This window comes from Homalodisca vitripennis, chromosome 1 (assembly GCF_021130785.1).
Source record: "Homalodisca vitripennis isolate AUS2020 chromosome 1, UT_GWSS_2.1, whole genome shotgun sequence".
NCBI lineage: Eukaryota > Metazoa > Arthropoda > Insecta > Hemiptera > Cicadellidae > Homalodisca > Homalodisca vitripennis.
The window spans coordinates 144,111,167-144,128,171 of NC_060207.1; the positions used below are offsets into that span (position 1 = coordinate 144,111,167).

The following is a 17,005-nucleotide window of genomic DNA, read 5'->3' on the forward strand; positions in this document are numbered from 1 at the left end:
TCAGACAATTATACTGGGATTCGGTATCAATATAATAACTGTATCTTACTACTGCACCTTACTATCATTGACACAATAATAAAATGTCAATGGGATAACGGATGGTGAGAGTGAAACGGTGTGTGACGGGGCTCGGCCGAATATTTTTTCCGGGACCCGCCAAAGCTGAGTAGGGCCCTGCTTCCAGAGTATCTTCAGTATTACATTTTGATTGTCGATACTGGTCCAATATCCGAAAAATTGTTATTGGTGGCACTGGCAAACGGCAATGAATGAGATGGCATCATTGCAAGAACATTGGGCTTTCGATCTGGCGATGTTGCCACCAATAAGGCTATTGGTATTAAAAGGGTATTAACGAGAACGCAGGACAAATACAATGCCAGACTTGTAGCTAAAGGATACGCCAAAAAAATACAGAATTGATTATAGAAAGACATAATCCCCCTTAGCTCTATGTCTAGGTTTGATACTGTGCGATGTCATTTGAATGTTATTACCCAGAAAATGTGTTAAGTAATTACACATAAAGATAGCTTTCTTATATTCAAAGCTGAAACAAAATATTTTCACCAGACGGCCAAAGGTACGACACTCAAAGTGGAAAAAGATGTAAACTGAAACATGGTTTATATGGGTTGAACCATAGTTCTAAGTCTTGATATGCAGAACTAACAAAAACTATACTAGTAAAAGTTTTTACTCAGAGTACAGCAGATCCACGTTTGTTCATACGGAACAGAAGTGGCGAAAAAGTTCTTATTCTTATTTATGTGGATGGTGGTCTAACAGCAGGTTCAAGTGAGCAAGTTGCTGATCTCATAGATTCTGATTGTTACTTGGGTGTTGAGTTTCTTTATTGATGTGAAATACATTGCCAGATTTTCAAATTAAATAAATTAGCTATTCATATTAACCTTAAAGTTGAATTATAACAGAGTAGAATCTTTGAGTTTCCATAGACCTTGCATCCACATGGAGATTGCGTGGCAGGAATTTGTTTTGGTAAATCTAGTTATGTTCTTTAAAACTTAGTTATCACTACTATACTATCCTTTGTTCAGAGTTTTAACCCATTTTATTTTTATAGTAATTACTTAATTTTTATGAATTAAATTCAAATTATAGAGTACGGTATATAACATGCGTTTAAAAGTTTTCTGTAATATATTTATAATATGTAGACAGAACACAACCACAACGTTTCAAGTAAAAGATTTTAGCGTTGGGTGAAATATTTTCCCGTAGACTTATACATGAACAACGGTAGTATGCACCGTGCTGTATCTTGAGATAATTGTATACATACATGAGTTTGAAAAGTCAAAGGCGTGACCGAATAATTTTTCTGCTATTAAAAGGCTAATGTTAAAGTGGCAATGTAAAAGAAGAAGGGTTACACAATGTTAGGTAGTCCGTTTTCAAGATTATGTTGATAAATGTAGTTTAAGACTTCTTCAGGGTTGAATACTGAGCCATGGAATTCATGAGAAATTGCTCTTAGTTCAAAACACAAGCCTATGGCCGCACCGCATGTTAAGATCGAGTCCGAGACTACTCACTGGTCGCGGTTCTCTAACCGATTGCCAACTACACCATATTATCAAGCCCTCCCCATCAAAAATTGATTCCGAACTTTACTACCACCAAACCTGTTACATTTCATATACAAAGTATAATATATTTTAAAAAAAGCAGCATTAACTTAATTACAAATTTTTATACGTTTCTTAATGTACAGTTCAAAAACCTTATGTTCTTTTTGTTCCGATTTAAAATTATGTGTTAGCTTATGTTACTTTATTGTTAGTTACCAATAAAACAAAAATGTTCCAATCTTGTTTTACTACTTATTTATTTTATTTTCAACGGTGTACCATTTTACAATGTGAGAAAAAAAGAAAGAAAAAACTTACTGTAGGCCTATATATTGTCCATACGATTTTATTTTATTAAATGATCAGGCGAGTTCATACGTAGCGGACCGCATGAGATTCGCTGCCAGTCGTGCCCGTGTATTGCTCCGGCCGAACCTGGCCAACCTTTTGGGCTTGTCACAAAATTGTTAGATAGGCCCGTCGCGTCGTTCACTGCACAGGACCCACGTCTGTCTAATCACAATCTGTTTTATGTTTTGGTTAACATTAAATTTATCTACAGTATTTTTAAGCATCATTAAACGGAATAACATGAATCCTACAAATACGCAGCACAAATTTAAAATCGTATTTGTTAGGTATGTAACAGGATATTATTAGATCACTTGTTGTTATTATTTAACGAGTTTGATGTTAAACTTGTTAATGCTCGTTATTTTGAGCTGATGTTAACCCTCATTAGATGAGAGAGCAACATACCCAGCACCCTGAAAAATTAAACGTTTGTCTTAGCATTGTCGGGGATAAGTTTATTGGTGGAAACCTTAATGCTGAGGTATACCAGAACATGTTACCAAATAAGGTTTATCCTGCTATCCAAGTAGTAACCAACAACTGTAATGAAGCTTGGTTCCAGCAGTATGGGGCACCTCCACACTATGGCCTGCATGTCCGCGAGTATTTAAAACAATATTTTTCCAAATCACTGGATAGGCAGAAGAGGAAGTATCAAGTGGCCACCAAATCTATCTCCACTCTTGACTACTTTTAGTGGAGTCACTTTAAAAATAACGTCTATAAAACGAAACCCCAGTGCATTAATGATCTTAGGGACAGAATATTAGTGTAAATTCAAAAAAATCCCATGTGAACCCATACAGAGTGCCGTTTCAAGTTTCTACTACAGGCCTGGACATTGTCAAAACTGTCCTGAGATAGCAGTATGAACATCTGATACCTATAAGAAACACAGGTTAGTAAGTTTTAGCCGTTTTATTGCTTAACATAATTATAATTATTAGTGATACTGTAACTTAACAATATAAAAATTTAAACTGTCTCCCTAAAAGTCCAAATTTCATAGAGGGGTGTCCTGAGTTTCATTTTTCTACCTTCGTCCATTAAAGGTTGAAAAGGATACATCCATGCTTTTAACTTAATTAATTTCAATGAGCTGCCATTTAGTACAAAATGGGTTGAGAAAGAAAGTTCTAGTTTCCACTATTCTTCTTCTTTTATCAGGACCTTTAAAATGAGGTGTAACTTAATGGGTTTTTACATTTATGTCATTTTGGGGGAAATGGGCAATGTTGTAACAATGACTAAAAAAAATCACAATTTCCTAAAAAGGGGTCCTGAGTTCCATCCCTCCATCTTTCTCTCAAAAATCAAAAATTAAACAGAGTGTAACCATACTTTTAACTCATGCTGTATATACAAAGTGCTCACAAAAGGATGTCACAAACTTCTGTGGCTGGTAGTATTCATTATTTCAAACAAAAAATGTAATATAAGCATAGGTTGAGAAATGTTTAGCCGGTAGCAGCCATTTTGTATAAACAATTATTATCTCCAAAACTAGTTAAGCTAAAGAAACCAAATTGGGCACACAGCTTTGTATAGATAAGAGAAAACTTCAAACAATAAAAATAGTGTGTAATTATAACAAATTGTCTAGACAACAACTATTTGAATAATTCCAACAGTACTTGCTTTAACAAAATCCGTCAACGCATAAGTGAGCACAACTAAGAATAAAGAATAAAGAATGATTTATTTTCTCATTTTCTTACAGGCTACATACATACATTAATACATAACGGTAAATTAATATAATGGAGTTATAATTTCCTAAATCTTGCCAGGTCTGACTGCACCATTACAAAAGACTGGAAATAAAAAATTACTTCTTCAAAATACCTATAAACTAAATTTATAGTTAAAATATAACCTACATCTAAATGCGCTTAGGCCTATACTTTACAATAAATGAGAAAATATAGGGCCTCCAAGGCTAAGCCTGTTTGGAGGTTCCTTATTATATTTTAACACATAAAAAAACATCAGCAAACAACTTAATTTAACAATTTAGATCTCTCTTGAGGATATAAATTAATATATTATTTAATCAAAACATAATATAATAATAGTTGTAATCAACCTGCTTATTTGAGTTAGATTAGATTTTTCAAATTATTTGAAAAAAAAATATAAAAAATATATATATATATATATATATATATATATATATGGGCCGTGAGGTATAAAACCAGTTACTATGTCTGAATATATAAAACTGAATTTATATCCTCTAGTTCAAACAACCACCTTCCCAATTTTTAAAAAAATACTAATTTGTTATTTGAGTTTTTTATATTGTTAGGTAATTTATTAAAAATCCACGGTGACTTAAAAATGAATGATTTAGTAAAAAAAGTATTGTTTGGTTTTGGAACTCTTATATGTCCTGAATTTCTTAGTTTTAAGCTGTATTCATTTGCTTCTAAGTTAGTAGTATTTATCAAATCATAGTATTGTTTTAATACTTTATATATAAATAACATCTTGATAGGGAAAATCTTAAGCTGATTAAATAATGGTCGTGAGTGTTCAAATATATGACTGTGGGTTATTAATCTGACAAAGTGCTTTTGCTGCATAAGTAATGAGTTTAAATTTGAATCATACGCACTTCCCCAAAGAAATATGCCGTATTCAATTCGACTTTGTACAAGCGCAAAATATAACATTGTAAGTATTTTTAAATTGCAAATGTTTCTTAAAAAGTAAAAAATTCTTATAATATTATTGAGTTTTTTTTGTAATTTTCGATATGTGAATTTTCCAATTAAATTCACTATCCATATGAATTCCCAAATATTTTATAATATCCGATTTTTGTATCGTTGAACAATCCATTGTTAAGCAATTATTGATTTGGCTTGATTTCAAAATACAGTCAGCACATCTATAGAAAACAGGTTCAAATATAATGTCATTTTTTCTGAGACTGAAATTGACATATTTTGTTTTTTCCGTACTTAAAAGCATATGGTTCATTGTGAACCACCACTGAATTATTTCTAGATCTTTGCTCATAGCAACGTGGATATCAGTCCAGCTATCTTTGACATAGCTAAGGGCTGTATCATCAGCAAATGATGTTAGTGTTCCTTGAAATCTGGCATCGCATAGATCATTTATATATATAATGAAAAGGATTGCTCCCAATACTGACCCTTGGGGCACGCCATATAAGATTTTACCCATTTCACTATATGTGGAGTGCATTCTGACACACTGATACCTATCTCGTAAATAACTTTCAAACCAAGAATAAGCTATTCCTCGAATACCACACCTATAAAGTTTTTTTAATAAAATTGTATGATCTACAGTGTCAAATGCTTTTTTTATATCTAAGAATAAACCACTTATACATTTACTTGAATTTAGGCCATTGTATACATTTTTGGTAAAATTAAATAGAGCGCTTTCGGTATTCATATTTTCTCTGAAGCCAAATTGATTTTTACTAAAAAAAATCGGTCTTATTTAAAAAATTAACAATTTTCTTTTTCATAAATTTTTGAGAAACAAGAAAGCAATGAGATTGGGCGATAGCTATTACACGTACTGCTTAGTCCACCTTTATATATAGGAATTACAACGGCTGTTTTTAATTGTGTTGGAAAAATTCCTTTTTGAAAACTAAAATTGATCAAATATGAGAGAATAGTGACTATTTCTGGTGCGACAGTTTTTATAATGTATGAACTAATTTCATCTATACCTGGAGAAGTATTATTTTTCAATAAATTAATTATACCAAGGATTTCTTCCTCACATACAGTTTCTAAAAATATAGTTCTTTGTTGGTGTTTATCTATAAAGTAATTTCTTATGTTTAATTTAGAAAAATCAGATGGAAAATTATCGGACAATTTTAATCCACTTACTACATTAAGAAAATACTGATTAAATTCATTTGCTACATACTCTGAATCATATTCAAGTTTGCCATTTACATCTAAGACTATGGTTTTGCTATTTTTTTGTTCTTTGGTTTGTAATGTCATTCAAAACTTTCCAAGTGTTTTTAGTATTGCCTTTTCATTTGCTACATACTCTGAATCATATTCAAGTTTGCCATTTACATCTAAGACTATGGTTTTGCTATTTTTTGTTCTTTGGTTTGTAATGTCATTCAAAACTTTCCAAGTGTTTTTAGTATTGCCTTTTCATTTGCTACATACTCTGAATCATATTCAAGTTTGCCATTTACATCTAAGACTATGGTTTTGCTATTTTTTGTTCTTTGGTTTGTAATGTCATTCAAAACTTTCCAAGTGTTTTTAGTATTGCCTTCACACCTTTCTAATTTATTTTTATAATAATCATTTTTCAATATCCTAATTTCCTCTAATAGCTTATTTCTAAAACGTATATAATGATTTTTCAATTGAATGTTTTGAGGATGATTTTTGACTAATTTGAATAATGAATTTCTTTTTTTAATCTTGTAACAGATTGTATCATTAATCCAAGGTTTTAGGTTCTTGAATTTATTTTTTTGTAATATTGATTCTCTGCTACAACTTATACAATTTTTAAATGTTTTAATAAACGAATCAAAAGCTGACGACGGATCAAGTTTATTGTAAACACAAGACCAATCCTCAGCGGCTAACAGCTGCTTTAGATTCACATAATTGATCCGCTGGCCGTCCCGGTGGGGCGGAGGAGGGGGCGGGTCTCCCCCTCCGCCACCCCACCAAGAGCAATGCATACCAAAGAGTGGTCTGTGATACCAGCGTGTATTGTTGTGACATCGATTGTTACCGAGCGCTTATCATATAAACGCGCATAGACATGATCAATGCATGTTGCTGAATCTACTGTAATTCTTGTAGGTTCATTAACAAGACTTTCTAAACCATTTACTGCCATTAACCTTTGATAATTATCTACAAGATAATGATTTTCCAAAATATTTATGTTAATGTCGCCTACAACTAAAAAACTTTTTTCCTTCTTAAAACCATCTAAAATATTAGTAAACTCTTTAATAAACGAATCTATTGTATATGAATATAATCTATATAGAGCCAAAATACAAAGGTCAAAGTTACATAATTTTAATGATATTTTTAATGCGTCAGCTGTTTGCATTTCTACTATTGTTGAATTTATAACAGTTATTGAATTTTTAACATAAATGATAACGCCACCAGCTCTGTAGGTATCATTACAGTTTGAATATAAAACATAATTTGGTATTTCATAAAAATTTATTTCTTTACTGTTGATCCATATTTCAGATAAAATAATTATATCGGGAAAAGTATTTCTCTGTTCAATTTCAAGTATAAAAAGATCAAAGTTTTTACGAAGGCTTCTTATGTTTTGATGGATTATTTTTACAGAATGTTGATTAGTCATAATTAAAGATTTTATGTTTATATTTACTTAATACTGAATACAAAATAACTAGTATTAACTACTTTAAAGGTACGCTTGCACAAGCTGTAAGCAGCAAACATTTTGTCTCTTGATAGGCATCAGTTGCATTACATCAATTATACCAAATTTACGAGGTACCAACTATTTTGAAATCTTTATAACATTTCCAACGGTATCCGTTTAAACAAAATCCACAAACGCATAAGTAAACATGACCACTTTAAAGATACACATGCACATGTTGGGGAGCATCAAACATATCAAAGTTGAGAGGTATCAGTTGTTTGTTGCTCCTGGCTTGTGCAAGCATTTCTTTAAAAAGGTCATGCTCGCTAATGCATCAACATATTTCGTTGCAACAAGTACCATTGGACTTTAATAAAATTATTAAAATAGTTGGTGTCTAGTACATTTTTCATAACTATTCTGAGTTTTTGTTATTTGTCTTTAAAACCTTTCAACAGATGCCATTATGTAAATATTAAAGAAAAGAACACCATTTTTTCTCTTATCTATTCAAACCTATGTGTAAAATTTTGTTACTACAACATGTAATTTTCTGTACAGAGGTTGTTTTAGACCTAAATTTTGTTGCTGTATTGTCTTCAGCAAACAAGTTAGTTATGTTATTATTTGTAACATCATGCAACCAGTTTTAAAACATTAATAGCAGATTCGGTGTATACATAATATTAATGTCTGTCCACATTACAATCTTATTTCATTAAACGTGTTAAACCTTAAAGCACCATATAGTTGCTGCCTAAATTTGGATTAGCACTCATTAATTATATAAAAATGAAAACTATATTTTCTCAATGCTTATTTTATTTTATTTTTCAATGTAGAAAAAGAAACATCTGCATGTAAATTTTTTTTTCATTTTCCCACAAATTTTTAATTCTTAGCGAACAGTAGTGGTATACATATGAATGCGCTTGCGGCGTTGAGTAGTACTACTAAACTGCTGTCTGTGAGGCTAAAACCGGTCTAACATCAATTGGTAAGCACAGGTCATGTGGTATGCAGCACACCTCTAAACTACTGAATCATACTTCCCACACACTCTAGCGGACTAACTCAGAACTAACAACACAAAACAAAGCAAACAATCATTTTGCACATATGAGCGCTTACAGCATTTGAAGCATGGTCAGCCCTCATACTTAAGGTACTGCAAGGGTTAAAAAGTAGAGGTAAACATGATTTGTATTAGTACACACTATATTACAAAATTTATTATAATGCTGTAAAAATGTAAAATTAAAAACAATAAAATTAATGGGTTTTGTGATAAAAATTAATGACAAGCAAGCCTAAATAACAATAATTTTATTTTTCATTTAATTTTTTAAGCAAAATTTTTGCGCCTGTTGTTTCTTGTTGCTGAAGGAATGCTTTCATTGTTTCAGTAATTTTTGACCTTAGTACTCTGCGAATCGTTTGGTTCTGTGACTCGAACAATCTGAAATCAATAATAAATATTAACATTACATCATTCAACACTTTTAGTTTTCAGTTAAAACATCTTTGGAGCTAATAAAGAATCTAATATCCATACAGGTCGTTGTTGATAAGATACAGCAATAAATGCATCACCCGGTTTTGGTAATGAAAATTTCTCTAAGAAGCTATTTTAAGGTTCTTATGCTATTTTCCATCAGTATTGGTAGGCAGTTATTGTCGAAGGGTTGTCCATGATCACATTAAAACAGTTTTTATCTCACTATAAACATAATCATTAGTAATTGTATGCCTCTCAGAAAAATTGTTGCAAGCGCCAACAATTACAAAGATTTCCATGGATTTTCCATGAAAAAAAGTTCATTCTGCTCTTCTCAATCTTGTAATGCGTTAGATTACTTGCTGTACAGCATCATGGCTGTGAACAACATGAACCCATACGCCTAGCGTATTAAAAAACTGAAAATAAAGGAAAAAAAAACTGCCTGTAAACTTCAGCAAATAGAAGATAATAAAGTTCAGGAGTAGTGACACAGACTTTAAAAACTAAAAAAATTAAACAGTGATGACACCCAACCAAGGTTAGAGGAAAATCGTTGCTTGAAATTTATAAAGGAGACAGGTTTTTTTCCGGACATTTGCCATCGTTCAGGGAAACAAAAAATCAGTAACACTACGTTTAGAGATCTGCAATCTAATCTCTTCTTCAGGTAAATAACTAACCTAACACATCATTACAAACTAGGTTAAAATAAACAAATAATACCAGAGCGCTGTGACATGCCTGTGTCATGAGTCACAACCACCATGTTGTGTGTCAACTTCAATAACTCTAAAACATGCACTTAATAAAAAAAACTAAACACTAATTAAAACTGAACTACAGAATACAGGTCACAATACGTTTGCATTCGTCGACCAACCACCTATGTCTGACCAGAGGCCAATAGTAAATGGCAATCGTTATGGCAGAAAACAAGATGGTGGCAATAGAAAGGAAGAGGGACAGGAATAGGCCCTTTTTTATTATTGGTTCATGCTAGATGAACTTCTTAAAACCATACAGTAGAACCCCTCATATCCGGCCTCGGTTTTACCGCACCTCGGTTTATCCGGCCACTTCCCGGAAGCCAATATTGAAATTTATTTACCACGGCTTGCAGACGCACAGTTGCACGCACTAGTCTCCCACGACTCTTGCGTTATTTTGGTGTATCTATTTGTTTACATTTTCCTGTGTTGTCCTCAGTTGAGCTAATAGGTTTAACCTGTAAACAGTTCGTTGATTATTTCCAGTGCGGTTAGTACAGTACAGTACAATTGTTTTGTTTCATCAAGTGCTGTGTACTGTAGGTTGGTTTATCCGGCCGAATCGTTATCCGGCCAGGGGCTCGGTCCCGTGGTGGCCGGATATGAGGGGTTCTACTATACTGTGACTCTGCATTGGTTTATAACAAATATCTAATCTGTTTGATACTTTTGGTTTTCTTTTTAGTTCATTTTTTAGAATTGCCAACCAAAGTGGCCTTATCTTGACTGATGGTTGATTGATTGGTTGGTCTGCGAGTGTATGTATTTAATATATGATGCCTCTATTAATTTCCTTTTTATGGTTGTATCACTAAACAATCTTATATTTTGGATTACCAAAAAGTATTTTATGTAGGGTAAATATAGTAAATTGCTTGCAATTTTGTAAAGATAATTTTATTTCTGTTCGTTCTTTTAAAAGATGTCAATCGTCCATGCCACCATGATGGATGCAAAAGTTCTAATAACCTGGATCAAAAGTAATCTAATTTGGTTAAAGTTTCTATTTTGTGATTTAAATAACATAATAATAATAAATTAATATAAAAAACTATAATAGGTTTATTACATTTCTGATAACTCAAATTATCAATAATTTATTTTTGAAATATGTAACACCTAATTTATGAAAGAAACTTAATTAATTAAATTAATTACAGTAAACTTGACAATAAATAAAAACTTTCTGCTCTGTGAAAATTATGACAAAGTTAGATAGAGTTGGCAGATGAAACAAACAACAAAATGCAAACACCATGAAATCAGCATAAACAATTATTATAATAAATCATAAAAAACACTGAACTGTTTACCTATTCAATAGTACCTAAGTTAATATTATTGTAACTCACAATATTCAAGGCCAAATACAAAAGTCACTGCAGCGATGTTCTCTGTTGTCAAAATTTTATGACTGACAGAATCAAAGCTAGAAGATTACTTTGTATTACAACATTATTTATATGAATCTTAGTCCCAAAACATTAAAATAAATCTTAATATGCATGTTTTATCTTCTAGATTTATTTGCTCATTGTTACTGTGGAGCATGAGAGTAAGTATTATGCGGAGGATCTATTTCCTCATTGTCCTTAATGTAAATATGAATATACTTACAGAACCAACAAGAAACAGCCACGATTGAACTGCATTATGTGATTCAAGCTTTCCTCCGTTAGTTTAGACACAAGTACTGCTGAGAATGTTTCTAGAAAAAAACAAATAATCTTATTAGAAATAACATACTACATATTATAATTTATAAGCTTGGATAGAGATAACAATACATGTTTTGTGATTTTGTTACTGTATTCTAGTATTCTTATTATTGTTACTAGTATTCTAATATTATTCAATCAAAACAGACTATTTGTGAAAAATGAGGGTCAAAACATGTATCATAATGTTTTTAAGCAATGAACTCATCTTCATCCCATACTTACACTTTACTATGTTATTTACAACAATATTAAGTATTCATGGACAAAATTTGAACATTTTAAAATTACGTACTTTATTAAACAAATTAAATCAAAATCTCCATATTTATTTTAACAAAACATTTTCATTATAAACCATAAACACATTATAAATGTTGCAAAATTATACGTCTCTGAGCTCTCATTTTAATAAAATCTAAAATGGTAACATACAATTTTTTTAATTACCCATAAACTTTTGAACAGAGGGCGGGTGTCTCTGGGAGTCACGTTCAGTGAAATTAAGCAGAAAATTTTGATAAGTAATGACAATGTCCATGATGAGTTTTCCAAAAAGAAGTGCCATTCAATGCAGAACTCCAAAGGATGTTAGAAAGTAATTAGACATTTGGGACTAACTTGGCAGTGGACGGGTCTAGAGCCGTTATCTTGGGATAAAAAAGTTTATTTCTACAGTCAGTATGCATCGAGCTATGGTAGCAGGCAGTCTGTATTTTCTTTCTTTTCTCACTGTGACTAGTTAAAATGAGCGCTGCAATTTAAAATCCTACCACTTGTAAAGTGCGACAGTGATTAGAATTTTGTTGGTTAAAAACTGCAAACTGATAGGAATCCATCATGACCTATGGGGAATGGAATAATGAGTGTAAGCAGAGTGAAGCAGTTGTTTATTAATTTTTAAAACGGCTCCACCATGTTCATGAAAGGATCGCAGTGGTCAATCTAGTTTGGCTACTGAAGACATGTTGACAAAAGTTGATTTGTGCAAATTGCAATTTTAAGATCACTGAACTTTGAGAACATTTAACCCAAATTTCATAAAGTTTATGAAATTGTTGTGAAAGCTTGAGTGCTACAAATTTTGTGGTGGATTCCAAAAATCCTTGACAAGACCACAAAACAGGTTAAGTGTTAGAGAGGGTTTCTTAGTCCTAACTTCATCTGGTAAAATAAGACTTCTTTACTTTACTTTTACTTTACAAAACAGGCTTGCTGCATCACTGAATTTCCTTGAAGATTATGATGAATAGGGTAATGAACTTCTCAATCGTATTGTACCTGGTGATCAACCATGGGTACGATTGTGATCAAGCATGTTAATTGTGAAATGAATAGGCAGTCTTTGGAATGGGAAATTATGTATACTCCTGAAAAACCAAGAAAATATATTCAAAATCTGCCAGCCAGAAAGATTATGGCAACTGTATTCTGGGATATCAAATAATTCAGATTGATTTCCTTGAACGAGGCTTGGCAATATATATATATATATATATATATATATATATATATATATATATATATATATATTATGATACAGTGAAGAAACTATGGCGGGTGATATAAAACAAACGTTGTGAAAAATAGCTAAAAAATGTTGTTTCTTCATGATAAGGCACTTCCAAACACAGTCAAGATTCATTCTTGACAGGTCTTGAATGATTTTTAAAGAAAGGTTTTCGATTATCCTCCATATAGCCCAGACCCAGCATCAAGTAAATATCACTTCTTTTCAATGATGAAGACCTGGCTTGCAAGCCAGCAGTTTGATAGTGATGGTTAACTTCACCCTGTGTTAACCATGAGTTTATTCAAACTAACCATACAACTGGTGATAACATACCATACCATATTAACCCTTTGAGTGCCACGGGTATTTTCTGAAGGCATATGCATAAAGTGCCACGATGTTTTTCGCATATTTGTAAGCTTTTGGGAAAAAAGCTGTTGTAAAATAACTACCTAACAGATTTCTATCATTTTGTTGTTGTTCTTTTTCTTATTAAATGCAGAATATGATACATATCGTTACAAATAAAATTTGATTTATAAAAATATAAAAATTTCAGTATTTATAAAAACATGTTTTTACTTTTGTATAAAAAGTTAAGTTTCGACCTAATTTGAGTGTATCTCAAATATTTTTAAGATTTTTTTCCTTTATATCATGATAAAGGCCATATAATTCTAAATAAAACCCATGTGTAATACGTTATTCTAGAATTTTAAAAACATGGCATTATATGTATTAACAAAATGCTGCCCGGTACCGACATTTTATAAACTGTACTTCATTTGTCAGAGTTTAGAAATTACTTAGTAATGATGTAGTTTACACAATAAATTTAATAAAACATCAATATAATACAAATAAATAAGATTAGTAAATGTAGAAACAAATACTTGTTAACACATTTACATAAAAGTTTACATTTATTACATAATAACCCTAATAATATTTACACTGAAAATTCATGTTTTTCGCTTGGACACAACTCAAATCACTACATTACTTTTGTAAAGAAATATAGTAAAATACTGTATAAGTTACTATTTTTTTTTATTTACTCAAATGCTTGGTTATCGGCACATAAACAACAAGAAAGGCCGTTACGCAACATGGTACTCGTCCGCTACGTCGCGTGACTGGAAGACAGAATCATCGCACAGGTACTTCGGTATTATCACAGCCCACTATTTTTGGACGAGTTTTCCTTATCAGAGATCAAAATAAACTTCATTATACGTTACTTCTTCCATAATGAATCGAAAAGATACTCGATGAGTCATACTTCCTATCTCCAAATCGGCTCCAAATAGACACACGAATGACCTGACATTTTCGAATGATGAAATGTTGTTCTTATAGTTTTTGATTTCATTGATTGTCGTAATTAACTTGTAAATTCCAAAATAGGTTAAATAAAGTTAGTTGTACTTCAATACTGTAATTTGTTGTGTTGTGTCCGATAACGAAAACTCGTCCAAAAACAGTGGCTTCTTGATAAGTACCCAAACAACATACGTTTCACAGATAAAATAGTAGAGAAACAACATAAAACTCGTATTTATTGATAATTTGGAACCTATTGAATACAGCTGTCCGGTTATTTGGCCAAAATAATCTTGTACTATATAAAATATTATAGAAATACGAAATGTCAAAATTGGCGACGCTGGCACTTTATGCACTTTTCGTACCGTCAAAATTAGCGACGCTGTGGCACTCAAAGGGTTAAGATACAGAGTTGCCCATGCAGACTAACATACAAATGTTTAATGTAATTTATACAAATTCTGTCCAAAATCTAACATGAAAAGTTGCCAAGTGTAGATTAAGAGTGAAAAACATTAACAAAAAATTGGATGTAACATTCAAAAATATTTAACAAATAAGTGTAAATGTTGATATAATTTTAAAACTAAAAAGATTTCACATTTCTCACTATAAAGGACAATAATGTTATACGACAATATTACACAATTATAAAAATACTGGAAACTGAAAAGATAAAACTTAAAAAAAATTATCATTTTTGCAGTGCACCTCTTTGCTTTCCCTCTCAACTCAAATCAACTCATATAGTATTATTTGTGTACACTGTGTATCACCTGGGGCTCTGTCAGGACTGGACTGGTCTAATTGTATCAGTTTCTTGAACACAAGGTGAGAAGCGCTGTGCTCGACAATATGGAACTTGCGCTGACCGACTTCCACCATGCTGGCGGGGTCCAACATGTAGGCTACAACCCCTGAAAACACCTGGTGTAGCAGTCGACCTGTTGACATACACAACACATGGGTAACTCCTCTTCTCAACTAGTAACAGAGTCTGAAAATTTCAAGGACAAAGAGGAGGAGACAGTAAGTAGAAATAGAAAAAAAAACATTTATTACAAGAAAGCACAATTAAGATCTGTATTGGTTCATATTTACATTTAACCACTTTAATAAACCTTTTGACTTTATGATAATAGTAACTAGGTTATGTGCAAATAGTTATATTGAGTAGAAATTAAATTATACGCCTTCAAATAGAATATAAAATAATTTAAAAATAAAATTGTTTTGAAAAGCATTTGGTTGGATGTATGAATTAAGACTTTTGAGTAGTATAATTTTTACATTTATATACACACTTTATTAACTTTGTCTAAAATAAATATCACATACTATATTAAAATATCACCAATTATTGACCTGTATTGATTTGACTTTAATAATAAAACTAGCTAAGTAAAAATAACAGTTTATTAATAAATGCATAATATGCTAGTTTGAAAAAGTACAATAAAACCATTATAATAAATTTATCAATAATTTTAATTATTGTGATATCTTTATTAGGCATATCAAAGTTAAATTTCGTTCATTGGCTATCTCCAATCCAAGTTTTAGAATAGTATATTGTAAAGATACTAGCATATTCAATAGACAATTATTCAACAATAGGTCATTTGACAGTTTTATATAGTTTAGACAGGGCAATGTAAAATGTTCTGTTTAGTTTCATCTTTATTCCATACACTCACTCTCAATTAAGAGAGATTATAGTTTAAAATATTTTAAAATTGGGCCAGTACAAAATTTTACTTATAACTAATCCAAGAGGTTATATAAGTAACATTTCTTTACACAGATATTAATTTGGTAAAATTAATAAATCACCTTTCCCAGATTTCATGATGGCCAGAGATACCATAGCTACGGAACTATTGCCTAACCAGGTAGCTGGGTTGTCTTTGATTTTCTGCAACAAGGGCTCACTGACTGCCTCCAATAGTTCCTGTTCTCGTACTGCTGGATCCTTCTTTCTGTAACATAACAATTGACAATTTTTAAAACAAATAATTTATCAAAGTAGCAAGGAAGTTACGGATATTTACCATTTTATTGTCTACTAATCCATTATCAAGGTAGTTTTGGATGAAAATTTTTTCAGGTGACTGGCAGTTTTTTGGGGTGGATGTCATGTAATGTTTAAAAAAAGCCCTCTTTGTGGCAGGAGGTTCAAGATTCAATATTCTTTATTCATACAAGTATATATACAGAATTGCGTCACACTTTGTTGCTTAAAACTATGTGTATAACCAATTTGAATCCTATATTTTTAATTAAATGACAAACTTGTATTTTCCATCATTACTGAGTTTAACCCACAGAAAAATAGACCATAGCAACCCTTAATTTTAACCACAGCAGACATAAAGTTTGGTTGAGGAAACTTACCAGCAGAAAACCTGGTGCTAAAATTGCACTATCACAACCCAAAAATTAAAGTGATATATTGAACAGATTTTTTGCTCCAGTGAAAACAAAATGTCAACTTACTGATTGACAGGAAGAGTCAGAAAGCTTCCATGGAAATTTACAGAAACTATACTTTGGAAGAGCTGGAGGCAGCAATAAAGCTCTATCAGGAGGAAAGGTGGACGGAATAGATAGTATCTTTCTAGGAGCTTTAAAGAACACTGACCCAAAGTAAGAACTTAACTCTTCACTATACAATGAAATCCTAGCAAGTAGCACGTTGCCTTTTAAAGTACTTGACGCTATACTTTCTCGAATGACCTTTCCATCCTCCAAGAATATTTTAAGAGGTGGAAACTAAATTCTAATCTTTCTAAAACCGAAGTATACTGCTTTCATCTCAGTAATAAGTTGGTAAA

At 31.6% G+C, this 17,005-nt stretch overlaps 1 protein-coding gene across 1 annotated transcript in view; it reads right to left on the minus strand.

Annotated features, from left to right (window-relative positions):
* Positions 1–8,655: 8,655 nt before the first annotated feature.
* The window catches only part of LOC124372832 (pumilio homolog 3), a 36,314-nt gene continuing 27,964 nt past the window's right edge, over positions 8,656–17,005 (minus strand). Inside the window, exons 10-13 of the mRNA XM_046831236.1 lie at positions 16,005–16,150; positions 14,948–15,115; positions 11,232–11,322; positions 8,656–8,805 (exon numbers count right to left, since the gene is read on the minus strand). Of these exons, the coding sequence (XP_046687192.1) occupies positions 8,673–8,805; positions 11,232–11,322; positions 14,948–15,115; positions 16,005–16,150 (538 nt within the window). The 3' untranslated portion in view covers positions 8,656–8,672. The remainder of the gene's footprint in view (positions 8,806–11,231; positions 11,323–14,947; positions 15,116–16,004; positions 16,151–17,005) is intronic.